Raw genomic sequence first — 26,582 nt, 5'->3', positions numbered from 1 at the left:
GGTATGGTGTTAGTGTTATATCTGTTATAGAACAGTGATCATCCAGATGCCATTTGGTGAGGTTGTGTACAACATTGTATATATTTGTAGATCCATTTTAAGTCATTCATTAACATAGCTTTGGATCATTACTCAAAGTTAATTAAATTCAAAGACAAATCTGCTCTATTATTTCAAGCACGTTTGAAAAGGGTCTGTAGCTGGTTAGAAAAGTCAGATAAGTTTAGAATAAAAAAAATGATACAATCCTGTTTGTATCAAGGATACAAACCGTGAAAAATGACTTAATTATTTTTCAGAAGGATTCTAAAATATTTTCTGTGATTATGCTCTCATTTAGAAATAAGTGTGCACTACAGTCTTTGACACTTTGTTACCTGGGCTTTACCTCTTTCTCAACAAGCCTGCCCACTCCCTCCCTAAAGTGTGATTATAGACGCCCCTGAGCTCTTCTGTAATTACCTTTGGATTAAATCCTAAGTCTTCACACTTTGAACTAAAAATGGACCTTAGATATTAGAAGTTAGGGACTAAGGTGTTACTGACTTGTTGATTATGTAATGATTATGCAGTTTTCTTTAGTTACATCATTGCAATCAAAATGTCCCTAAAGGTTTAAGTGAATTAATTCAATTAACCTATCACACTTTTTATTAAAGAATGCTTTGATAATTTGATGCTGTTTAATATGTTCTAAAAATAAAGATTCTTAACTTAATGTTTTGGCTCGACTGTAGCTATTTTTGTAAATTCTTAGCAATAAGTGGATTACGCTCAGTGTCCTTATACGGTTCTTGCACCGGTGAAACGCGCCATCTGATTGCTCTTTCTGAACTCCTGGGATTGGTAAAGAGCTTCTTCATAAACACGATGTCATTGGACTGCCAGTACCTGGTAGGAGGGAACAGATGGAAGGAAAAGCCATCTCAGTGAACACCATGAGGTTAAGAGATTTACCTGGGTTTGGGCAAATTGGGATTTCTTAATAAGCTTACATACACCTTTTGTGCAAGGAAGCACCTTTAATGTGTGGAGATTAAAAGTATATAATTAAACTAATAAAGAAAACAATTTAAGAAAAATCATTCAACACAAAAAGCTTTCAAGGAAAGGCTTATGTGCCCATGCGGTCACTGGGTTCCCAAGCCTGTTGGCCATCTGGAGCAGCAAGACTAATGTTTTATCCCTATACTATTGTCTTTCTTTTTGGGTTTCCTTGATTTTTCAAGGAATGATGATGATGATGATGATGATGATGATGAAGCAGCCAACATTCATGTTGTGTCCTTTTAGGCATAAGTTGAAAAAGAACAAATAAATGATTATCCTACAATATATACACACTGTTTTCTACCTAAAATTGTGTACAAAAATATGTGCAGTTCTATATTAAGGTTTTAATATTATAATAACCTTGTCCCAATCCAGTCACAGTACTCTGTCATAATTCTCGTTTTCATAATTCTCTTCTCTTGTTTTCTTGTTTAATGTTTTCATTTCCATAAACTTCATACATTTTAGACTAAACCATTGCAAGCTTCCCGTATTTCTTTGGTGTAATTCCCCATTTTTATTTTTATTGATAAACATTGCGTAGCCCTAAATAGCATGTTAAGTGTTTAATTGGATTGACAGAAAGACAACGGCATCTAAATCAGAGGAGCACATGCCATCAGAGCAAAGGTCCGAGTATAAAACCCTGCGCCTCTGACTCTCATCCGCACTCTCTGACTACACCAGACGGGCTGCGGATTACCAGAGAGAGGGAGCAGATCGCCCTAACAATCAACAGGTAAGAACTTAATGACTTTACATCAAAAAGTTCAGTAACAGGTAACAATTCTTCCTATCATCCAACAAAAGAAAGCAGGACATTATTGTCTTTATTACAGTATTACATTTACTTCTTTGAGTTCCTCTTTAGATTATCAGCAGGGCCTTGTGAATATTAATTTAGCCTATGTGTACAACCAATATTTGATTGCATTCGGACTGTCTTCCTGTGACGAGTCACTCAATCAGCTAAATTGATATTGAACAGTGACGAGCATTAAGAACCTCATGATGTGCATTGGAGCTTTACAGCTGAGAGACATTAGACACATTAGATTTGTGCAAAAAAAATCTAAAAGGTCTCCACATGGCTCTTTTGCATTTATAAAGGCCATCATAGTATATGCACATGTCTTTGACAGCCTCTTAGTAGCTCTTTTTTATTTTGATCATTTTTATTTGAAATGTAGGGCTATACAAGGTGCTCACCTGTGCTCACAACCTGTATGATATATCTTCATGTTAATTTTAGTGAAATATATATATCCTGTCCATACAATTTACATTTAGAAATAAGCTTAAAGCCCATACGTTTGCATATTTAGAGAGGGTTACATCAAAGTATCTGAGTTCACTGGTTGAGCAATGCCATACAGCTAGGCTTATCTCTGTGCCAAGATTTGTTTGAGAGAAAAATAAGAGTAACAGCTGCTCTGTTGTTATCACTACATCCACAAACACACATCATGTCTTGCAATAAAGAGTGGGGAGAGATACACTCATGCAGTGAGAGTCATTTGTTAAAAAAAAAAAACACTCTTCATAAAATTCACTTTCCTATTAAATTTATTTCAGGAAAATCTTTGTACCATGGCAGACAAGTAAGTATTCTTTCCTTTTTGCTTTCACCTTTCAGAATTGTCACAAAAAATATACATTTTACTTCTTTATTTAGCATTAGACTTCTTGTGATTTTCAATACCAATACAATTTATTAAAGATTTGGAGAAAGCCGAAAAGCAAATTATGCATAGCATCCTGCTGAACTGTAACATTGCTGAATCATACTTTTCACCATAGTATTTACCAAGTGCTTAGTTTGGAGTAACTAATTTTTATATTCTTTTTATATTTTCTATTAATATTGCATGCTTTTTTTTTTTTGTCACTTTCCAATTTGATGTACTTATTAGACATTGGCCCGTCGGGTTATGTCTAAAAAATGACAAAGGGTCAATCCAAAGTGCAAATCACAAAAAAAAAAAAAGATATATATATTTTAAATCATTTGAGAAATCAAAAATTAACAAATCACTTTATATGTCATGTCTAGGATAGGATAGGATAGGATAGGATAGGACAGGGCAGGATGGCAAAAATTACAGTAGAAGCATCACATAATAAGAGAGAAAAAAACAATTACTTAACATGCCACAATGAGGAGTTCTTGAAAATTTAGAATAGATCTCATCTATTTGGAACATTGATTTGAGTCCAGCATGAACGTGTCATAAGCCGGCAGTCACAATCAATTACCAGGCATCCTCTTTGGAGTAAACAGCTGCCTCCATTCGTGAAGCCTGGATTACTAGCAAAGGGTAATTCAGGCCTTGGCCTTAAAGTGTCTTAAAATACTAAGCTTTAACAACGTGATGAACGCTTAGGGCAAAAAGGTCAAACCTGCAAACTCAAATATATTGCCGCTGAGGTAGAGAGGTTAATACCTGAGGTATAGACTTAATAGGACAAGGGATCCCTGCTCACTCCTCTTTGACACCATCTGCAGTGTATATATATAGTCAGGCATTCGTAAAAAGTGAACAGTTGGATCAACTTAAAAAAATTACTTCAATTGGTAACACCTAAAGAATTTAAGTTTTCTCAACTTAAATTATCACGTTTTACGTTGAGAAAACTTCATTTCTTTAGGTGTTACCAATTGAAGTAATTTTTTTAAGTTGATCCAACTGTTCACTTTTTACAGTAGTTACATTTTTGTAACACTTACTAATTTCATCTTGTTTTATCAGTGTTTACTACACCATCAACCATGTATCTTACTGTTCCTTATTCACATTTTTCTTTTTTGTGTTTTCAGAGTTTACAAAAAGACCAGTGGAAATGGCCAGGTACGACTGAACTTAACTGAAGATTTTTCAGTTGATTCTGAATTGAATTCCTCAATTTATTGTTACAGATTCATGCTTGAATTTTCATATTTCATTACATGGAAATAAATTAGTGAAATGCACTGTTTATGTTTTAGCTCACTCTCTACCTGGGGAAGAGAGACTATGTTGACCATATTGACTCAGTTGACACTGTTGGTAAGAAACTGTTTGCATTTATTTTTGAAACACAGACAACAGGTAATATCCAACAACTAAATATGAATTGTTTCTTATTCTAAACAGAGGGTGTAGTGAAAATCGACCCTGCAGACCTTGAGGACAGAAAAGGTATTGTCATTCAGGTTTTTTTTATTTAAAAAAAATATATATATACAGTATATATATATATATATATATATATATATATATATATATATATATATATATATATATATATATATATATATATATATAGAATAAAATAATAAATACAAATATTTATTATTATTATTTATAATTTAAGACAATAGAACAAATAAAAAACAATGCTTAATGATGCTTCATGCAGTTTGGATTCAGCTGGCCTGCGCTTTCCGTTATGGTCGTGAGGACCTGGATGTGATTGGGCTTTCCTTCAGAAAAGACATCTGGATTCAGCACATACAGCTATATCCTGATGCAGGACACAAACCCACCCTGACAGAGATGCACAACACTCTCCTAAAGAAAGCTGGAGAGCAGGGCCATCCCTTCACTTTTAATGTAAGTCATCAGCCAGCACCAACAACAGAATAATTCATTTACACTGTGAATAACTCAGCAAAATAATACAGACAATGATTAGGAGTAATCATTTTACACACTCCTTGTAAATAAAAAATATCATTTGTACACCATTTGTCACTGAACATTTCCTCATATAACTGATGTGACAAATTCAAATGAACTGTCTTTTTCTTTCAGATCCCTACCAACCTCCCCTGCTCTGTTACGCTTCAGCCTGGCCCAGATGACAGTGGAAAGGTGAAATGAAATGAGAGCGAATTCAATATATTATCTTCAAATGAAAATGTGCTGAATGGACTTGCTCATGGCTCTGTTTTTGCAGGCTTGCGGTGTTGACTTTGAGGTCAAGGCCTACGTGGCCAAATCAGCTGATGACCCCGATGAGAAAATCGACAAGAAGTGAGTGTGTTATAGGTTCTTTCGCACATTTTACCCCTGTTAACAATTTTTACAAATTTATTTTTCTTCTGTCGTCTCTCCCAGGGACACTTGCCGCCTTATCATTCGTAAAATCCAGTTCGCTCCTGATAACACAGGATCTGGACAGAAAGCTGAGATCTGCAAGAGCTTTATGATGTCTGATAAGCCTGTTCATATGGAAGCTTCTCTGACCAAGGATGTGTGTAAACTATGATGCACTGTATGCTTTGATATTTACCAAATCAAGAAGAAATTCCCATTGATGACAGTGAGTGTTTTTTTCCCATTGATGACAGATCTACTACCATGGTAATCCCATCCCAATCAACATTAAGGTCAAGAACGAGACAAACAAAGTTGTGAAAAAAATAAAGATTACAGGTGAGATTGATCAAAAGCAATTTCCAGTGATTCACAAGTTGTATGTGTAACAGGTAATGTAATCCTGTCGATATTACAAAGTACAGGGTTATTGTACCATACTTCTTTTGCTATAATGACCAGTTGACTGTGTATTATCGTATTACATGACTACTTCCAAATAAATCAATAAATGGACATCAAATATTGATTTAAGTTATTTTAGGATGATTGATTTAAGTTTTATATATAAAACTTAAATCAATCACATATATATAGCCAAGCATTCCATCAGGGGGTATAATAAATATAGCCGTATATCTGAATGAACTGATGTTGTATCCATTACTCTCATAGTTGACCAAACCACAGACGTCGTTCTCTACTCAGCCGACAAATACACCAAGAGTGTGCTGAGTGAAGAGTTTGCGTGAGTGTCATTTTCTTTGACTGTGATATGCATGTATGTCAGGCATAGCGAAGCTCTCTTCAATGATCAGTTGTAAGTTATCTAACCTATATGATTCAATTTTTTTCCACAGGGAAACTATAGAAGGGAATGCAAATTTTGAAAAATCCCTCACGATCACTCCTTTGCTGTCAGAAAACAAAGAGAAGCGTGGTCTGGCACTGGACGGCAGGCTTAAAGAGGAAGACACCAATTTGGCCTCAACCACTATGTGAGTGTTTGTTTCTTCAAACAGAGTTTTACAGAATAGATAGAAATGAGTAAACTTACGCATAATCCAGTTATAAAAAAATAAAATATGAAATATTTGTGGGCTGTAATGAACTGCTCCTAATACAGCACGTTCGCTATGATACTATACTGTGAACTCTGCTAATTATTCATTTACTTTTCCGTCCTTTCTTCAGAATAAGGGCAGGAATGGATAAGGAAGTTTTGGGAATTCTGGTGTCCTACAAGATCAAAGTTAACCTCATGGTATCAGGTGGAGGGTAAGGATTGCTTTCTTTGAGATATCTCTCCAGTTTATGCTAAACTCACAATAATAAATAAATGACTGTTTCATTAATAATAATAATTATTATTATATGAACATATATTTAGACACACACAATAATTATTATTATTGTATCAATACGTTAACTAAAATGATATATAATTTATACTTATCTGTTTCTTCTCTCTTTTTTGCAGTCTGCTGGGAGGACTGACAGCAAGGTAGGTCAAAAATTAGAAAACAATTGAAATGCATTATGGGAAATAAGAAATGGCCTTTATCTAACCTGTTGTTTTCTCCTTACAGTGATGTGACAGTAGAGCTGCCTCTGACCCTGATGCACCCCAAACCCAAAGGTAAACAAGCACCCTCTTTTCTCTTCATTCTTGCCATGGCCAAACGTGGTCTATCTTTGCCGTGAAGTATCTCACCCAATTTCTTTGTCTCCCTCTCTGATTATAACAGACTGAATGCCCGTGTAAGATTCCACAGGACAGACGTTACCCACGAGTACATTCCCTCACAGCGAGACAGCACAGGAAAAAGTCACATGTCTCCCCATTAAGCAAAGAAGGCATCTCAGACAATGAAAGGAGTAGCTCACAACAAAGAAAGCACATCAATATCACTTAGCAAAGTCGCTAGGTCATACTGATGGCAATAAAATGACAGTTTAAAGCATGAATCCAACTTGAAGACAAATGTGTGGGGTGAATGGTTGCCTTGAGGTACTCGGTCCAGGAATAACCTCTTCTTGGTGAAAGTGCTCCCTGATGGTCATCATATTTCCTATACATTAGCCCATAGGTTACAAAGTGTGTCTGAGTGAGGAATTTCAAAATGTATGGAGTTTGACCACTATCCATGTATGTATGCTTGTGTTAACTTGTCTTGCCTAGAGTCTAGTCATTTAAACCAGTACATTTAAATCAAAGCAACTCATGTGACTTTGTGTAATGTTTGTTTTGTCATGTATGGAATTTTTGACTCTTGAGTCATTAAATTAAATAGAATACCCCCAAAACCTTCATTGACATGTGTGTTTATATGGATTGGTATAAATTATAAAACACTAAATGGTGAACGTGTGAATATAGTTTAAAGGGTTTCATTCGTTAACATTAATGAACAACACTTCTGCTTCATTTATCAATCTCAGTTAATGTTAATCTCAACATTTACTAATACATTTTGAAGATCAAATGATGTATAACATTAATGCACTGTGAACTATCATGAATGTGAACATTTTTATTAACTAACATTAACAAAGGTTAATTAATGCTGTTTATTGCTCATAATTAGTTTATGCTTCAACAAATGAGACCTTGTAAAGTTTTTTCATTTAAACTTTAGAGAATTGATAAACTGACAACTGATGAAATAGGGAAGTAGCAAACTGCTGTTGTTCGATGATTTTCAGACAGACTATTTGTTGGTCAGATCAATGCACAGCTACTGGGGCATGTTGTCACAAAAGGTTATTGTGTCCAAAATAAGCAATAGCCTACCTTTTTCTGGCCAGTAATAGTGCCCAAATTATGCAGTGACAGAAAACTATCTGAAAATCTCTTTTTAATGCCATGACACATGAATAGGACAAGTCAGAAATACACTTTCACATACAGAAAAACATTATTGTGCACCTAGAACTAGTTACTTGAGATACATAACCAAATTGTCTTGCCCTAATCTTGCTCTTAATAATTACAACCATCTCATCAGTGTTTTCATAGTCCAATGATGATCCAAAATCTGGATTAGCTCAGATGTCAATGTAATGTTAATGAGGGTTGAGAGATATAATATTTACAATATCTATCTATAAATCTATTTTATTATACTAAAACTGTCAATGCAAAACTTCTCTCTCACTCTTTTTACAGTTTTCTTTGTACTACTCATCATCAACTGTGATTTAACAGCATTTAGCAAGTGGGACTGTAAGCTGTTAAACCATGGATTTTTAATCACAGGTGGATCTGTAGTAATCTGCACTTAGCATGTGGGTTTACTTAAAGCATATTACTGGTATGAGAGCCCAAGCTCATAGAGAGGGGCTCAGAACCCTGACCTAAGGGTTAGGGTTTTTTTTAGGAGAGCACAACAAACAATGAACAAACTCACAGCCAAGATATCTCCTTCCTCCGGACCCCTACCCATCACACTTCACCTGCCTACACCAGGTAATGTGTTTTTTAGCTCTGCCGTAGGAGTTTTGATATTATTTAGTTATTGGGACAATCTAAAACAGAAAGGTCCATAAGGAACCTTTATCATCCATGGAAACTTTCTGTTGTGTTCATAAGTTAATTATATTGTAACTACTATTTTGAGTTCTGAGATGGATGAAGTTTGCTAGTCCTGTCTAGTGTGCTTTATTGTTTAATAACTCCTGACTTCCATTGCACAAAAGGATCTTTATAGCGAAAGTGTTTATTTTTTTGTGGGAGATTTTATCTTAATATCAAGGAAATGTTTTTCACAGTAAGAACTGTTCACTGAAAGGTTCTATGGGAAACCAAAAATGGTTATTTCCATTTTGTTTTTATTTCCAAATTAATGGTTATTAATTATTTGGCATCAGTCTTTTTTGGAACCTATAATTTTAATATAGGTGTGTATGGAAATCTATCAAATGTAGAAGTAGGAAAAGGTGACAATTGTAATTCTCTGAATGACTTGTCTTTGTTTTTCTTAGCAAGTGAGAAGGATCCCCAGGAACAGAACTTAGTTGAGGATGAATCTGATGAAGAAAGACCATCTAAACGTTGCTGCACTCGACGGCCATTCCGAGCTGTACGGAGGGTGACCTGTGGCCTCATTTTAGGGGCTTGTGTGGCTGTTTCCTGGGCCTGGGGTACTCACAGTGCTAAAGAAACTCTGATAAAACATCCCACCCCTTTCTTTATCATTTGGTTCTGTAGCATCTGGAACATTCTCTTTTTTCCCTTCTACTATCTGTGTCATCTTCTCACGGAGAAACAGAAGCAGTTGCCAACCACCGAGTTCAGGTCAGAAGAAAACATTTCAAATGAACTCTGGATTGTTTTAAATGATCTTCATGACTTGTTCATGTTAGGATGTGTGGCAGTATTGATTTACTAGAGTGCTGAAGCAATTAAATCAAGTAAAATAAACATTATTGTATAGTATATCATTCTTATTTTGACTTAATGTTCTGAAAGCTGTTTAGTGCAAGCTGCTTTCAGTCCCTAATCCTCCCAGCTTCTAGTACAGCTAAACAAATTGCCACTTTATTAATGAATCTACGCCTGGTCAACAACCCATAATGAGTGCAAAGTCATCACTGAAACTGGCTGGCAGTTGTTGGTATAACAGCAAAACCTTCAGCGTTATCATTTGGGGATAGGTTAAAGCTTTATTATAAATTGTACTGTGCATGCACAGAGTCCTGACTAAGCTGTATTTTTACACATGGGGTTTAGGTCGTTCTATTAATAAAACTGCATACGTTCATCTTTAATAGTGAAAAAATTGTGGATATTGGTTTTTGTTGCAGAAAATTCACATGCAAATAAATCATTCTTTGAATTAATTGACAGGGGGACAGGGGCAAGTTTTTACTCCAATTAATATTTCTCAAAGTTCTTTTCAGACTTACTGACCTTTTATGACAACATGCCCCAATAGTGAGACATTGTTTTGACCCATGCAAATTTAAAGTAATACATTTTGTACATTGTTTACATTTTAGATCATTTACTTCTAACTCTAACCCTAATTTTTGAATTAAGTTTTACAAACCCTCTGCTACACTGTAAAAAGTGAATAGTTGGATCAACTTAAAAAAAATTACTTCAATTGGTAACACCTAAAGAAATTAAGTTTTCTCAACTTAAATTATCATGTTTTATCATGAAAAACGTGATAATTTAAATTGAGAAAACTTAATTTCTTTAGGTGTTACCAATTTAAGTAATTTTTTAAAGTTGATCCAACTGTTCACTTTTTACAGTGTAGAGAAAGTCCTTGATTCTGATTGGTTGAGCTGTGTTGTAAATTACTTTACAAACATACACCAAAATAAATATTAAAATAAGTATTTTTTATGGATTAACCTTTTTATAAAAGCAATAGGCCCCGTGAAGCCACGTCGTGCCTAACAACGGCCTTTAAATTCACTGTAAACCACGGCTTCTTGGGGCTTATTGCTTTGTTGTATTATTGGAGTTTTGGATTAATGACTGAGATAAAGCTCTTGTGACTATTTGCCCCAGTCTACCCTATTTCACTACTGAAAGAATAAGTGATAGAGAATGTTGTGCGATCATTTTGATGAGACGTGCTGTTAGCCTTATACTCCTATCTTTCTATTCTCTTTTGACATACAGAAAATGTAGTCAGTTCCTGGGTGAAGAACTGACCGTAAGGATTGTTCTGAAAGGAGCAGCTCCATTCTCTGTGCTATGGAGTTTATCTGGTTATTTGTACTTATTGGCGCTTTGCCGCATATCCAAAGTGGACGTAAGTGCCGTTCTCTGCTGCAGCCAAGCTTTTACTTTCCTCCTTTCATGGATCGGACTCAAGGACCGCTTCATGGGTGTCAGGGTGAGCAATCAAACAGGATAGCGTGTGTGTGTGTGTGTGTGTGTGTGTGTGTGTGTGAAAGGCAATTCATTGAGGCAATCACAAATATTTATTTATTTATTTCTGTTTAGGTAGTAGCTGCCGTCCTGTCCATCACTGGCATTGTTATGTTGGTCTATGGGGACGGTTTTCACAGCGACTCTATCACAGGAGTGGCATTGGGAGTTGGCTCAGCTTCAACTTCTGCTTTATTCAAGGTTAGCACTAGTGGTGGGGATTTTAATTCATCCCATGTGACTCTTTTGAATCCGAAAAAGATTAGTTCATCAGAAAGATTCTTTAAGAATCGTTCACTTTCGTTTAGTGACTGACCATGTGACATTATTCAGTTACTATACAGTTGTGTCAGTAGGTGGCGACAAATTTTGTGTTATGAACGAGTCATTGAATCATTTATTTAGCCCATTTGTTAACAAGTCATTCACAACTGAAACAATTATCTTAAAGAATTAGTTCACTTTCAAATGAAAATTTCCTGATAATTTACTCACCCCCATGTCATCCAAGATGTCCATGCCTTTCTTTCTTCAGTCGAAAAGAAATTAAGGTTTTTGAGGAAAACATTCCAGGATTTTTCTCCATATAATGGACTTCAATGGCAACCAACGGTTTGAAGGTCCAAATGTCAGTCTCAATGCAGCTTCAAAGGCTCGACACGATCTCAGCCGAGAAATAAGGGTCTTATCTAGTGAAACGATCTGTCATTTTCTAAAAATAAATGGTCTTGTGCCATCTCTGAGATGCGCCACGCTTTACGTCATCATGTTGGAAAGGTCACGCGTGACATCGTTAAACATCCAGAATATGCACACGTAAGGACTATTTTAAACAATTAACTGACACAAATACATAAAAATATGTGTCATTCAACATATACAATAACTTTGAACGGTCCTACTATTACAAACTTGCAAACACTTGGTCGGTACTTCCGACCACGTCACGCGTGACCTTTCCAACGTGATGACGTAATGCATCTCAGAGGTAGTATAAGATAGGCATTTGTGGTTAAGTATATCATTTTTATTTTATTTTTAGAAAATGACAGATCGTTTCACTAGATAAGACCCTTATTTCTCGGCTGAGATCGTGTCGAGCCTTTGAAGCTGCATTGAGACTGACATTTGGACCTTCAAACCGTTGGTTGCCATTGAAGTCCATTATATGGAGAAAAATCCTGGAATGTTTTCCTCAAAAACCTTAATTTCTTTTCGACTGAAGAAAGAAAGACATGGACATCTTGGATGACATGGAGGTGAGTAAATTATCAGGAAATTTTATCTGAAAGTGAACTACTCCTTTAAAATTACTAATCACTACAAAATTCTAGAAGACAGTGTGAGGTTAAGAAATTCATCTAAACCTAAAAGTGCGTAAACAACTGAAAAATGTTATTTTTTTTCTGCAGTTTTACTTTAACAACTGATGGCTTCATGTCTCAGGTGCTTTTCAGAAAACGTGTAGGGAATGTCCATCCAGGCCCTGCCAGTGTGTTACTATCCTGCGTGGGTCTGTGTAGTTTCGTCCTCCACTCCTGGGTATGTGTATTGCTTTATTTCACACATGTGGAATACTGGCCTTCCTCTCAGCACATCCCCTGGGATAAACTCTGTGTCATGGCTTCTCTACTGCTTGGTAACTTATGCTTTTGTTTTCCACTATCCATTATGTAATAATGATTGCACACATTTAATGTTTAGAAATTCTGAAGTTAGAAAATTAAAATTACTTATGTGTTATATTTTTATTATTGCTTTTATTAATTATTAATAATTAAAGTTTTTATAATTTCATAATTTATTGTTGATATTATTAATAATATTATTAAATATTCAAAACAAAATAGGTCAGATTTTTATTTGACATATAACTTTTAACTAATTTTTGTCCTGTTTTCTCCTAAGTTTTCAATGTGCTGGTAAATCTGGGAGGAATGTTTACGTACCCCAGTTTAATTTCTCTGGGAATTCTCTTGACCATCCCAGCAAGTGCAGGTATGTATTTGTACATAAATAAACACAAAAATTGACCTTCTGAAGCCTCACAGACATGTGAAACAGAGTGCTGCAGTGATTTTTGTAGAAGTTAGCATCATTAGCATTAGCATTTGTAGATTCTCATACATTTTGTTCATCATGATTTTATGTTGTAGAATAAAATGTGAAAGTATCTTGAGCTTGTGTAAACCGCTGACCTTATTTCATGCATTTAACCAAAAACCCATTCAAAAACCCCATTGACTTTTGACAGAAAGTGCTAAAATGCTTACTCTTGTCCAGGTTTTGGCCTACAAAAATATGTCATCCCTGCACTCTAGAGGCCTAGATGAATAAAAATGATTGGATGTGTAAAGCATTTAATTTCTGTTTTTGCACCTTGCATATTTTTCCATGGTCAAGTCTATTGCCCTCTCTCTCTTTCTCAAGCTGTAGATACATTTGTGACCGTAACTCTGCACATTAGCCATGTGCGAACAGCAGCAGCCAGCATCATATCAGCAGGATATCTCATGCTGCAGCTTCCAGAAAACTGGGATGAGAGCACTTTGCGCTGGCTCAGCACTCTGTGGTGTGGAAACTGGCGAGAGGACAGTGTCCTTGGAGAGGAGACTGTAGGGGACCCTGCTGGGATTGCACGAGCAAAACCCAAACCAGCCATAGTGGCACTCAGCTGAGAGACTATTATTAGTATTACTATTATTAACAATTGAGAGTTGGTCTGATGACATCATAAAACGTTTTGTGTGTCTGATGTGTAAATGCAACTATTCACATTGTAATTCTGTGTTCATGTTGTTTGAAATTCAAAATGTCTTTATTAGCTGCTGACACACCAGATTCAATAATGATAGTAAGATAATAAGAAAGATTATAATAAAAAAAGTTTAAACTTTACAATAATGTTCAATGAGTTAACATTACACTCTTAGAAAAAAAGTTAAATGATGTTTATGTTCTATATAGATATTGTAGCAATGAGCATGTAACATTTGTTACAGTATTTATTAATCTTTGTTAATATTAATTTTTAAAAAATACAACTGCTCTTTGTGATTTCGTGTCAGCTCAGGTTCATGAAATAATATTAACAGATACAACTTAAATCTTTAGAAGTAGCCTACTTTTGTTGTTCATGTTGTTAATAATGTTAACAAATGGAACCTTATTGTAAAGTGTTAGCAACAAAATGAAAGCCAATACAAATTGTACATTTTATTTATTTATTTATTTATGTAAAGAAAGATAATAATAAATTGTGTATAGGTTTATATATGTATATTACATTTTTAAAAATTCTCTAATAATTCAAAAATGATATTAAAGTTTAAAAATTAACATGAATGCCAGAATATTTAATTGGATAATCATTCTTTGCTTTCCATCATAACTTTTCTCTGTTGTCAAAATGCGTGTCTATGTAAGCTATCAAAATCCTAAAACTTTCTTTATTTCCAGTTTTAGTGTAAACAAAATGTCAGATTTTCAATGTGGTCATATTCATAGACAGAAAAAGAATCATATTCAATAAAAGTGAGAACAAAACTGCATGAGACGGGACCTACATTCAGCTCGCTAGATGGCGTCAGTCCGTTTTCTCATCACTTTACACACACATTTCACCGCTGATGTTTCGAGCAGCAGGAAACGTTATCTGTGTTGTGAGGCGGCTGATGAGGAAAGCATGGCCCTTAACGCAGGTAAAATGTGAATAAAGTCATATTTTGCTTATTCTGTTGTTGACTTCCCTGTTTATATCTCTCAATAATCTTCAGTCACTTTACTTACTTGCGTCGTGCTAAAGTAGTGCACGTGCAGCCGCGCTAAAATAACATCTCACGCTAGCAGGTTAGCGCTTCAATGTCTGTCGGTATGGGTGTGTAGCTTTAATTTATTCGAAATATCTAGGTCTTTACAATGCCTTTATCATGAATGATTATTAGTGACAACCTTATTTTATACAGTCTATGGACAACCGAACCTAAAGTCGTGTAACTGTCTGAAATCTCCAGACATGGATGTTAGCTGGCAGGCTGTTTGTCATCTGTACATTAATGACACACACACACACACACGTACAGACATGAGGAATCCATGTGCTTTGATGAATCTAGATGAAGACTTTGAATGGGAACCTCCCTCCGAGGCGGAGATGAAGGTGATTCAGGCTCGACGGGAGCGGCAGGACAAGATCAGCAAGCTGATGGGAGACTATCTGCTGAAGGGATATAAGATGCTGGGGGATTGCTGTGAGCTGTGTGGGGTGAGAGTAAAACACCTTTCCTTCACTCATCAGTGACTTAATAACATTATTGTCATTATTGTTAATATATATAATCATAATATATAAACACTATATACGTACGTGTGTGTGTGTATATATATATATATATATATATATATATATGTATGTATGTATATATATATGTATATATATGTATGTGTATATATGTATGTATGTATATATAAACATATTTAAACAGTATGATTGTAAAGAAATTCATATTTGTATTCAAGGATGCTTTAAAGAAAATATGAAATCTTATTTTTTATGGAATATTCAGTATTTATAAAAGCTTTATCCATGGACATCACTATTTTTCTACAATTGATTTAACATTAAATTAGAAAACTGTTAAATTGTAATATATTACTGTTATGTTATGATAATCTAATATTAAATATCCAGTATATATGTGCCAATACCAATAAAAAAATCTGATTTAAACCTTGAAATAAACCTTTTCTTTTTTTTTTTTTAAGAAATTATTTTAAAAGTCAGTTAATTTTTTCACTGAAATTATGCTGATAATGTCATTTTTATTTGGGGGGGAGTGAAACATAAGCATTGTACTAGCATTCTCAGGTGATTAGACCACTGAAATTATAATAAATAATATTTATTTATTTTTGATTACATTATGTATGAATTAAGGAATGCAATGTCCTATATATTTTCAGACAATTCTGCTGCAAGATAAGCAGAAGAAATATTACTGTGTTGCTTGTCAAGAGCTGGACTCCGATGTTGACAAGGACAACCCAGGTACATTTAAATGCAGCCTCTTGAATTGTTTATGAATGTACAGTCTTGACTCTTGTGTATCTCTGTTAACTTGTTCACTTTCCTTTTCAGCTTTGAATGCCCAGGCAGCCTTGTCACAGGTACGAGAGCGTCAGCTTGCGAGTCAGTCTCTCCCTGAATCTAACGGAGCCTCCTCCAGCGAACCCCCTCTCTCCATCACGGGCCAGCCCCGGCCGGAGCACTGCGAGGGGGCCGCGTCTGGACTGAGAGGTCCCCTTCCCACCACACAGTCCACTCCTGTTTCTGCCCCCCCTGCCAGCGCAAACTTCCTGCCACCTGCCAACCCTCCTGTCCAGACTACACCTCCTTCAGGGTCCTTGGGTAACACCCTCCAACACGCAGCCTTGTCGAGCGCAGAGGAGGCAGTGCTACACAAACTCAGATGGGCCACGCAGGAGCTCCAGCACTCTGCGTCAGTGGAGGCCAGTATCCAGCTCTGCAATCTCATCCGAGGCTGTGCCGAATCCCTGCGTAGCTTGAAAGAGCTGCAGCTCTCATAAGACTGAACTACAATCAGGGCTGTAACAGCACACACACATATAATATGAAATATGAACAGCACATATATATATATATATATATATATATATATATATATTAGTAACATACTCAATGGAATGTTTCAGTTGTGTTTGTTCCAAAGCAGCATGTGACTGTTGTGTGTTGAAATACATTGCTTTAGCTGCAAAAGCTGTTTTTCTTTTTCATGATTTTTTCCCCATTTCTTTATGAAATCCATATTTTCTGAAAGCACTGAACTGACCGTTGTGACAATGTTACTACAGTGGCACCATTTTGGTGCTATGAGCTTTGCCGTCGTAAGGAATAGCAGCATCTTAAGTTTGATAATAGCTGCATCTTATTTCGAAGACTGCGTCCTCCGGTGGTCCCTTTCGTCTCAAGTCATTAAGGATGTCTTATTTCAGAATATTAACTATTATAAAAATGACTGTTATTCCTAGTGAAGCATAAATTGTAATGACTTTAAAGACTTTGGAATGTAGTGATCAGTTTATTGAAATGAAGCAGCCTCAATGACTTATACAGATGCAAAAAAACTAAAAAAAAAACTGACGGGTCCTTAAGGGGCCAGTCACATAAAACACGTTTTTGCTTTGAAAAAGTGAGATGCAGGCAATGGAATGGGCAAAACCTGTTTTTGCCTTCCACTACGGCGCTTTTCTATAATTTTTCTTTGTAAAGCAGTACTAGACAGAAGTGACCATTGTGCTAGCGTTAATAAAGTTCAACTTAAAAAAAGGGTGTTTCTAGGCATTGCCTTTTTTATTCTACTGCACGACTATTTCATCAGTTTTCTGCGTAAACACTTTTTTCCATTCCTCTATTCTGTTTTGTGTTTTAAACAAAAAAACACGGTCTGTTCGAATGGCCCGTTAGATATTAATTTTTCCCACACAAAGCTCAGATGAAGCCTTTAAAAAAGTATTTTAGATTCAAGAAAATACTTAAAGGTAGGGTAGGTAATCCTGTTCAGAAACATTTTTTTTTATACTGGGTGAAATGGTCCTTCCATTCTGATAGTAATCAATACATTATGTGTTCAGGAAAAGGAATGGAAAAAATCTGACCTCTGTAGCAGCTGTAGGACAGTAAAAACTCTGACCAATCACTGCCATTCGGTGCGAATGTAAAGAACCAATCAGATGCCTTCATGTCTCGTGCCCGAGCACCACTGCGTGCACAGCCCTGCGTGCACTCATCATCACATGTCACCGTTCCCGGAAATATTCAGCTCACTACACCGAGTAAGCAGGAGTTTGCGGCACAATGGCTGAGAAAATGCAGCAAAAAGTACCAATGCCAGCTTTGCTACTTTGCTAAACTACTTCCTCGGACCCTGCCCGCACTCTTGAACGACCTCCTCTGCTTCGTCCCCGACCCCGGAGTGGACCTGTCCTCGAACCGACGATGCGGTACTTGTCACCGGAGTGTAACGTTAGTCCTCATCAGAGTCAACAATGTTTTCATCATGGAAACTCTTACATGCAAAACACCGTATATGTTATGACTCTTACACGAAATTCACCTTCATCACAGTTTAACTGATGGTAATGGAAAAACGTGTATCAATGCAACCTAGCTTTGCCTTATAAATATAGCTCGTTACCTATAGCCTAAATATAGCTCGTTACCGAATCAAACAAAATATATTTTAAACTTTACCAGTATCGATATGCTAGCTTGATAGTGAGTACTAAAAGCCATCATATTTGTTTATATTCATAGTGATAAAGTTAGGTATTTTATTACATGTGATTCTGACATGATGTCACTGCATGCACTGCGCTCCTTCCTCTCCGCTCATCTCAGGTAAATAATAAATGCGTCTTCAGCTGAGCCTGAGCGTTTGGCGTCAGCGCGTTCATGTGTTTTGGGGGCGTGGCTTTGGAAGGAGCCCAGAAGGGAGGGGGTGGAGTGAATGGAAATAATGACCTGTGTTTACAACAGTCGTGAGAGGTCTACAGACACTCGATTTTTATACTTTCTTTTTCAGAGTACTTACATTTTAATTATGTATTGGTATATAAAGACAGTTTAAACAAATTTGGAATGTTTTTTTTTCTGAACAGGATTACCTACCCTAGCTTTAAGGAAAGAAAGAACATGATCTGCTACAATGGTTTAATTACGATTACTGCTGAAATTGAGAAACAGCGCCTCCCTGTGGCCACCAAAGCTCAGATGAAGCCTTTAAAGTCCCCCTGTTGTCAATAATTGTATCCCTTAAAGGGATAGTTCACTTTGAAATTAAATGTTGGTATGTTTTAGCTTACCTCAAGGGCATCCAAGATGTAGGTGTCTTTTTTTCCATGGTAGTTTCAATTTTGATATTTTTAGGTCAAACCGTTCTTGTCTGTCAGTCATTTAATGCAGGTCTGTGGTCACTGTCTCAAAGAGCATGCACAGAGTTAAAACAATTCCCCATCGTCCATCATCTTTGATCACCAAAATGACATATACATTTTTCCATGCCTAATAGCTTGAATGTAATGGCACCCTTGCTTCATTTAGTATAGACGGAATCATGAATATGCAAATTAAATTATTGATGTGATTGGTTACAACATATGTGTGACGGAGATAACAACAGCGATTTCAAACCGCGTTTTTGAGACCGTCTTTGGTTCACTGCAGTTTAAGAGAAAATACTCAGCAATGGTGTCGACTTAAGAATTTGCACATGGTTTGTCTTAAAGCATATTAAAAACACCACATAGGCATATAAATAAATAACATTGAAACTTGATTTTCACCACAGGGGTCTTTAAAAATTCATTGAGACTCAAGAATATACACAGGGAAAGAAATAACATGACTGACATCAGATAGGCTGCGTCCGAAATTGCATACTCTCTTGAGTAGGTACTTTTTTTGAGTAGCCTAAGTAATTACTCCACGACTGCTAAAAAATGTATGTTCTGTAGTATGAGTGTGTTTATTTTAAAATGTATACTACACACAATGACACTCATACTATGCAGAACATACATTTTTAGCGGTCGTAAAGTAATGTCATGCTATATGCAGTGGAAAGGTGGCTTATGAATGTATTCCGGATATACCGCACTCGCTATGCTGTCATTATCACATCACTGCCATTCACAAATACTCTCCCGTGACCATCATATGCACGCTTCAGAATATCTGCGGAAGTAGTAGGTAATCCTGGTGCTTTTTGCCTACTCTTTCATGAGTAAATTCGGACATATTTCTTGTGTCACATAGCCTACTTTTTATTTGCTTACTATAATATAGTATATATATTATATTATCCCTATATTATAGGGAAGGATGCGATTTCGGATGCAGCCATGGTTTTATTGAGATTACTGCTGGAAATGAGAAACAGCGCCTCACTGTGGCCAACCGGCGCACTGGGCGGAGAGATTCAGTGGGCGAGGTTTAGCTGCACAAGACAAAAGAAAACGTTAAACGAAAACAAAGCGGGGCTCCTTGATGTCCCGAACAGGGTTCCCTGACCAGTTTTGCATATCTAAGGGTAGGGATTTGTTTTCATCTCGAGCAGTAGAATAAATACTCTGCTTTACGACGAAATGCAAGTAAGGAAGAGCGGAAAATCAAATGCCTCCTGAAGAGAAACGGTGTAAACGAGCTGTTATAGTTATAATTTAGTTTAGACCAGCGGTTACATATGAGGAATATCGCATATGACTTTTCTTTATATTTTCCGGAAGTTAGTTTTTAGACGTGACAGTTGGTTGCAGTTAAGGTCATGCGCTCACCTTTAGCTTGTCTTTTTATAGAAAGGTTGTACATTTAGGCTAATCTCAATTGCATAGTTTTAATGGTGTTAAAAAATAAATTAGAAAAATAACAACACCAGGCCTAGAAAAGTTTCAAACCAGGATTTTATTTTAAAAGCAAAAACAGTGAAATCGGAAATGAACGGGTTTCAGTCCAGTCAGGCGGATTGTCCGGCTGGAAGCGTCTGTTCCATTGAAGGTTTGCCTCCGTTACCCAAAGGACTGAGTGGCATCCTAAACTCGAGCGGGGGATCGTGGAGGGACATTGAGAAGGTCTACAGCAAGAGGACACGCATCCAAGCGGACATCAGCAAGTCCAGAGTGAGCGACTGTCTTGGCCGCAGTAAACCAGCGAGCCTTGACGCAGCGTTGGCCGTGCTGCGCAAAGAGATGGTACGAGACAACGCCTGAATGTGCCAGTGTGACCTTCACTGGATATCTGCTAAATTGGGTCAAAGACAAATGTCAGAGATTATTTTAAAAGTACATCTTTTAAAAGTCTCGTTTAAATTATGTGTTAAGTTTTTTGAAAATGTAAAAGAAATGTAGGCTACATTTGTAATCGTATTCATTGTAGTTTCATACATTTTTGAAAAACTTCTCACAAAAATATTTTTTAAGAATATCAAGCTTTTTAGGCTTACAACTTTTTTTTTTTGTTCATTAAAACGTCCGAATATTTAAGAACACAACCCCCCCCCCCCCCGCAAATTTTTGAAATTTATTTTTTTCTAAAGAAAAATAAAATCATAGGCTAATAAAAGATTGTCAGCTTTTTTCAAGAATTTTTATTTATTTATTATTTGTTACAATCCCTAGACATGTTTGACTTGAGCTCCACAAAAAAAAAAATCAAAACAACTTTTAATTCAGAAATTAAAAACACATTAATCATTCAATAATATTTTTGTATGACAGTCATTTTAATTTGAAATGTATTTTAATAAAAGTTTAACATTTTCATTGACAGTTTTATTGAAAGCAACGTTACACTGTAAAAATTAGCTGTCTTACATTTTTAAGTACAACTAACTTGGATGTTTAAGTAATTTACACTTAAATTGCATTAAACTGACTTAAAAAATTAGTTGAATCTTAAATGACTTAAAAAAAAGTTGAAAATTGCTTAGCTTATTTTGATTAGTTACGGCAATGTAAAAACATGTCTTCTCCCTACAAAATGTAAAATTTTAATAACAGCTGTTTGAACATATATTGTTTGTACATTAGAGGTAATTAAAATATGTGTAATGTAAAATGTAAAATATGTGTTCACTCTAATGTAAAAATTGTACATTAGAGGTAAATAAAATATGTAATTACAATATGTATGGTAATTCCGCATAGCTGATATATTCTTGTGTCTTTTGCAGGTTGGTCTTCGACAGTTAGACATGTCCTTGCTGTGCCAGTTGTGGTCTCTATATGAGTCCATACAGGAATACAAAGGAGCTTTCCAGGACATCTCCTCTTCTTTGTGCGAGAGCTCCTTCAACACCGAAAATGGCTATTCTGAAGATGAAGAGGAGGAAGATGAAGATGAAAATGAAGGGGACAGTGGGGAGACGCTGTTATCCCTTCCTCAGCCCACTCAGAACTCCCGAGACCAGTGGATCAAAGACTCTTTCCACATCCCCATTTAAATGAAGCATGCGCTCTCTTAGTTATAGATCTGATCTCCTCATCGATATAAACCGTGACAAACATGACTCCATTGTTTGAAGGATTCTATAGGCATCAAAATGATCAAGGCTTTTGTTTTTGTAGGATACTGTTACAATGGTGATTGTAAGCTTGTTTCAGGGGAACCATGGAAAACTGCCTTTTTACTTCCTGTGAAGTCATAAAGACCGGATGTGGACTGACAGGAAGAGGATGTTATGGCCAGAAACAGTGTAGTCTAGGATGTTTTTCTACTTATGGTAAAGGGTGTATACATCAAAAAATTGAATTAAAGACATGCCTTACTATTCTCTCTTTTGATATATCAAGTCACAATTTCATTATATTATATAGATGTGTCAGATGTGTATTATCACTTGTCTATTTTCTTACTTACCAGCATTTGAGATACTGTTTATTTTATTATACAATATTATTTGCCACCTCTGTTTTCCATTAGTAAGTTAAACTTGCATTTTGTACTAAATGAAAAAGTAATAAAACATATCAAACTTTTCCTTTTTGCTGATGGTCTCAAGAATGTACTACAGTAAAAGTGGTTTGTTTCCTTTATAGTTCAGCTACATTTTTTGTTGTCTGATACTTTATCCACCAATGTCTGAAAATACGTGCTCAACATGTTGTCCAGTGCAGATATGAACACATCAGCCATTAGGTGGCACTCATTTCCTTCCTTAAAGTTTGTAAATTAATATTCTTTACATCATGACTCCAAACAACATCAGAGTAAACAAAATAACTCTTTTGGGAAACATCTCTCCTTGGTACCGTTTAGCGCAAAAGAAGATTGCTAGATTCTTTTCCTGTAATGTTTATCTTTGAGTCAGACCAGATACATGCCATCCGATTAAAACAATTATACTAAATTTGAATGTTTGGATTGAGACTCGTTCAGATCTTTCTGACCCACTCACTCATTACGCAGAAAGTATAAACAAATGGTTCCAGCTACTCTTGTGCTTATTAGGTAATCCTGCTAGCTTTTTTTGCTTTAGGGAGAGAAGGGAGGAACAAGTTCAGACACAGGCCAGGCAGTACAAAAAAAAAACTGTTCCATCACTATTATTCATATTATTACAGTAACACAGTGGCATGTCTTGTAATTTCCATCAAAATTAAGCTTTAGGTTTTATCAAGTCTATATGTAAGTCTATAGCAGTTTAATAAATACAAAGTTCTGTCATAAAACTCCAGATGGCGCAGGCTGATAGGTCCTTAACTCAATCTTCTACATGATTCTCTATAGGGTTGACAGTTGATTGGTTCCTCCTGTATCAGTAGCCAATGAGCTCGCTGCTCAACTTTCAAAGACTTGGTCAGTATTTGCTGTAGCAGTTGAAGCGCGCTTTTATAAACCCTCCACCTTCCCCAGCTCCACCTGTAGATCTGCTAATTCATGTGCTATATTGTACAGCAGCAGCAAGTCGTATATGTCTTATATTGGCAGTAGCAAGTCCCGTACATTCTCTGCAGCAGCGTATGATCTATTCCACCAAGACCAAACAACATTGTCATTTTCATTACCATGCCAAACACTAAGAGAGTTGTCATGACAGAAATAGCAATAGCAAGTTTAACAATATACTGTAGCATTTTCTATTATTCAAAGTAATTTAAATGGAGGGGATGTTTGGAAACTCAGTCATGACTCATGACCACAAATTTTAGCTAATATTTGCATAACTAAAATTACACTGCAAACTGTAGCTTTAGGTTTTATGAAGTTTATGTGTCTATAGAATTTTCAGTTTTATAAATAGCCATTGGTTTAATCTCTGACATTTATTTGGGTTGAAGTTGAGCAGGTGGATGAACCACAGTGTCTAAACTCTGCTATCCGGGGAGGTCATGGTTCTCCACGCTCACTGCAGCTGCTGTCAGAGTCTGTCCTCCAAAGAATAGCAAACAGTTATTAAAGGTTTCCGTCTGGTGCTCTAGGCTAAGTGGTCGTATGTTTGAGTCTTTGCAGGTAGACAACAAGAACAAAGCTCTGGGCAGTCTTACAGCACTGAGAATTTGTCATTGTCCCACAAGCCCCACTCATCTTGCTGAAACACACTGTGGTTTCCACATTGCATACTTCTTCAGGGAGACTATCTCAAACTCCCCATATTTGGCATGATGGAGTGATTAAGTGGTGAAGGATGTGGCATTTCTCTGAAGCTCTATAAATAAAATACAGATGTAAGATATTGTTGGATACAATATCTCAACAAGGAATGTCTGTTAAAAGTAACTCAAACCAAAGGTCACATTGCTATCTTTTCAATCACATTAATGTGAAAAATATGCACTTTCTGCCCTTTGATTAATCTTAAAGGCATAAATATTATGGCAGAAATGATTACACATACTTTTTACATACTTCTAAGCATTTTTAAAAACCATTCCCATCATTCTAACGTGAATTTATTTGCATTTTGCCATTCAAAAGTTTGGGGTTGGTAAGATTTTTTAAAATGTTTTTTTGAAAGACATTTCGTATGCTCATCAAGGCTACTTTTTAATCAAAACTAGCAAAAACAGTAATATTGTGAGATATTGTTAAATTTTTAAATAATTGTTTTCTATTTTAATATAATTTAAAATGTAATTTATTCTTGTGATGGCAAAGCTGAATTTTCAGCATAATTACTAGTGTATTATGTGTATTAATTACTATAATTACAGTCTTCATTGTCATTACATTACAGTCTTCGAGTTGGTTCACGTAGTGTTTTTGCGCAAAACACTACGTGAACCAACTCGAGGCCCAGATAGAAGGAAATGAATAGTGGAATAAAGTCGTTATTTTTGTTTGTTTTTGCCCACAAAAAGTATTCTCGTCACTTGATATACTTAAGATTGAGCCACTGTAGTCACTTGGACTATATTAACGATCTCTTTAATAACTTTTCTGGGCCAGCAAGTTTTGGTCACCTAGAAGCCTATGGAGAAGTGATCCAGCACTCAGATTTCATTTTTAGGTGAACTAACCCTTTAAAGTAATAATTTCTTTCTTTTTTAGTAAGCATCTAAAAAGCATCTTTTTGAGTAAGCATCCTTTCTGAATTAAAGTAATAATTTCTTTCTTTTTTTCTTTTAAAAAAAATAAAAATCTTACTGACCCCAAACATTTCAAAAGTAGCATATGTGGTCGAAGGAGAACAGTATGTCATCTTCATGTTCTTCGCAAATAAACGAGGCCCTTGTTTTTTATACCATAAGGTGGTGTGGCACGTCATTATAAGGATGAGGCATTTCTTGATCCACCTAGTGAGTAAGCATGTATTATGAGTGAGCTCATGTCTTACCCAGATACAAACTCAGCTTGTGATGTCCAGTGAAGGGAGGGGCCCATTTTGGAAACTCACAGTCATGGCCACAAATCACTGTTTCCCAGTAGACTTAAGTCTGTTTGCTAAGTTTTACATGAGCTGGCTCATATTTGCGTTCCTGAAATTAGACTGCAAACTATATTCATCAACTCTCAAAAACAAACCACTGGTAGTTAGTTTCACGCGTCAATAATCACAGTGCTGATCAGTTATTGTTAATGAGCTTTACTGAAATGCACATAGCCTTGAATTGCCTTGACATTACAATTTTGAAATTTTTGCAGTAAGGGTTAACAGTGAGTGGAAACACCAGACAGGAAGAGGTTAGTGTCACACAGGAATATGACTAGGGGGGTCACCGATTTGGATTCTAGGTCATCAACTGAGCCAAACATTTGTGCTCCCCCTCATAACCCAAGCAAGCGGCACCACTCCTTCCATCCCTCCAGCTGCTTCTGTCCATTTATCCCTCGCTCCCAGGCTTCTAAAATAGATCCTGTGTAACTTGAAAAATCCCCTTGTCAATGTCCACTAAAAATACCCATCGTGATCAAGGACTGGACAGCCTCACGGAGTCTATAGCAGCCCATAGCGGAGTCTATGGCAGCCCATATGGTACATTTATATGATCTGAAGATGATTTGACCCAAATTAAGTGACAATGCAATGAACGATGAACATAGACCTATTTTACCAAATGGTTCTATGGGCTGCCAAATACTCCCATATGAATGAATGAATGTCAGTCGGTCAGTCTATCTATCTATCTATCTATCTATCTATCTATCTATCTATCTATCTATCTATCTAATGAACAATAATAACATAAAACATAAATGAACAATCATAAATATGCATGAATGTCTACCTTTGAATTATTTTGCCCTAAAATCACAGACCAATTTTATTTATTTGTATTGCTCCATACTGCAAGTCCACAATTCTATATTCTTTTGTAGAAATTCCTTTCGCAAAACCCACAAACAGCGTTCATTTTGTAGCGCCACCTATTTGCAGTACAGTTTTAGCAACTATATTGTAAATAATTCAATTAGTTGTTTGTTTTTTTTAACTGTTTTTTCAAAAGCATCACTTTGGACATTATCCGTAATTTTGCAACTAAGATATTATAATTATTCAAACTTATTCATAGAGTGCGTCCTCTTCTGACCCCTAGCTGACTGGATG

General features: G+C 36.0%; 4 protein-coding genes across 6 annotated transcripts; all 4 read left to right on the top strand.

Moving 5' to 3' along the window:
• The first annotated feature begins 1,668 nt into the window (after positions 1–1,668).
• Positions 1,669–7,808, top strand: arr3a (arrestin 3a, retinal (X-arrestin)). Its single transcript, XM_079860879.1, has 16 exons — positions 1,669–1,792; positions 2,629–2,654; positions 3,872–3,902; positions 4,040–4,100; positions 4,188–4,232; positions 4,453–4,646; positions 4,848–4,907; positions 4,993–5,069; positions 5,154–5,289; positions 5,387–5,471; positions 5,808–5,880; positions 5,993–6,130; positions 6,327–6,410; positions 6,613–6,636; positions 6,722–6,771; positions 6,881–7,808. Exons 2-16 carry the CDS (start codon positions 2,644–2,646, stop codon positions 6,883–6,885), a joined length of 1,074 nt encoding a protein of 357 aa, XP_079717005.1. The 5' UTR covers positions 1,669–1,792; positions 2,629–2,643; the 3' UTR covers positions 6,886–7,808.
• A 720-nt stretch (positions 7,809–8,528) lies between these two features.
• Positions 8,529–13,875, top strand: LOC307152909 (solute carrier family 35 member F4; the record flags this gene model as incomplete). The annotated part of the gene is made up of 7 exons (XM_079861905.1): positions 8,529–8,601; positions 9,117–9,429; positions 10,771–10,987; positions 11,098–11,223; positions 12,469–12,661; positions 12,931–13,020; positions 13,453–13,875. 7 exons carry the CDS (start codon positions 8,529–8,531, stop codon positions 13,698–13,700), a joined length of 1,260 nt encoding a protein of 419 aa, XP_079718031.1. The 3' UTR covers positions 13,701–13,875.
• Positions 13,876–14,610: 735 nt separating this feature from the next.
• Positions 14,611–17,361, top strand: znrd2 (zinc ribbon domain containing 2). The gene is made up of 4 exons (XM_079861712.1): positions 14,611–14,723; positions 15,138–15,286; positions 15,985–16,069; positions 16,160–17,361. The coding sequence occupies exons 1-4, from the start codon at positions 14,708–14,710 to the stop codon at positions 16,606–16,608; spliced, it is 699 nt and encodes a 232-aa protein (XP_079717838.1). The 5' UTR covers positions 14,611–14,707; the 3' UTR covers positions 16,609–17,361.
• A 2,640-nt stretch (positions 17,362–20,001) lies between these two features.
• fam89b (family with sequence similarity 89 member B) lies at positions 20,002–22,568 on the top strand. 3 transcript variants are annotated; one of them, XM_079861475.1, is made up of 3 exons: positions 20,002–20,129; positions 20,513–20,787; positions 21,768–22,568. In XM_079861475.1, exons 1-3 carry the CDS (start codon positions 20,087–20,089, stop codon positions 22,035–22,037), a joined length of 588 nt encoding a protein of 195 aa, XP_079717601.1. In that variant the 5' UTR covers positions 20,002–20,086; the 3' UTR covers positions 22,038–22,568. The 3 variants fall into 3 exon arrangements, with proteins under 3 accessions (XP_079717601.1, XP_079717603.1, XP_079717602.1); XM_079861477.1 differs by having other exon boundaries at positions 20,002–20,360; XM_079861476.1 differs by having other exon boundaries at positions 20,002–20,787.
• Positions 22,569–26,582: the final 4,014 nt, after the last annotated feature.

Source organism: Squalius cephalus, assembly GCF_949319135.1.
Source record: "Squalius cephalus genome assembly, chromosome: 24".
Classification (NCBI taxonomy): domain Eukaryota; kingdom Metazoa; phylum Chordata; class Actinopteri; order Cypriniformes; family Leuciscidae; genus Squalius; species Squalius cephalus.
Note: the sequence above shows the minus strand (reverse complement) of the source record. Positions and strands in the feature narration are given on the sequence as shown.

What these genes read in the sequence shown, in the direction of transcription:
- arr3a (XM_079860879.1), top strand. An exon ending in TGACTCAGTTGACACTGTTG is followed by an intron (nt 4,101 to 4,187) that starts GTAAGAAACTGT and finishes TATTCTAAACAG; the next exon opens with AGGGTGTAGTGAAAATCGAC. An exon ending in CTCATGGTATCAGGTGGAGG is followed by an intron (nt 6,411 to 6,612) that starts GTAAGGATTGCT and finishes TCTTTTTTGCAG; the next exon opens with TCTGCTGGGAGGACTGACAG.
- znrd2 (XM_079861712.1), top strand. An exon ending in ATTGCTGTGAGCTGTGTGGG is followed by an intron (nt 15,287 to 15,984) that starts GTGAGAGTAAAA and finishes ATATATTTTCAG; the next exon opens with ACAATTCTGCTGCAAGATAA. An exon ending in TGTTGACAAGGACAACCCAG is followed by an intron (nt 16,070 to 16,159) that starts GTACATTTAAAT and finishes TTTCCTTTTCAG; the next exon opens with CTTTGAATGCCCAGGCAGCC.
- fam89b (XM_079861475.1), top strand. Translation starts at nt 20,087, where the DNA reads ATGTCCCGAACAGGGTTCCCTGACCAGTTTTGCATATCTAAGG. An exon ending in CCAGTTTTGCATATCTAAGG is followed by an intron (nt 20,130 to 20,512) that starts GTAGGGATTTGT and finishes TTATTTTAAAAG; the next exon opens with CAAAAACAGTGAAATCGGAA. An exon ending in CCGTGCTGCGCAAAGAGATG is followed by an intron (nt 20,788 to 21,767) that starts GTACGAGACAAC and finishes TGTCTTTTGCAG; the next exon opens with GTTGGTCTTCGACAGTTAGA.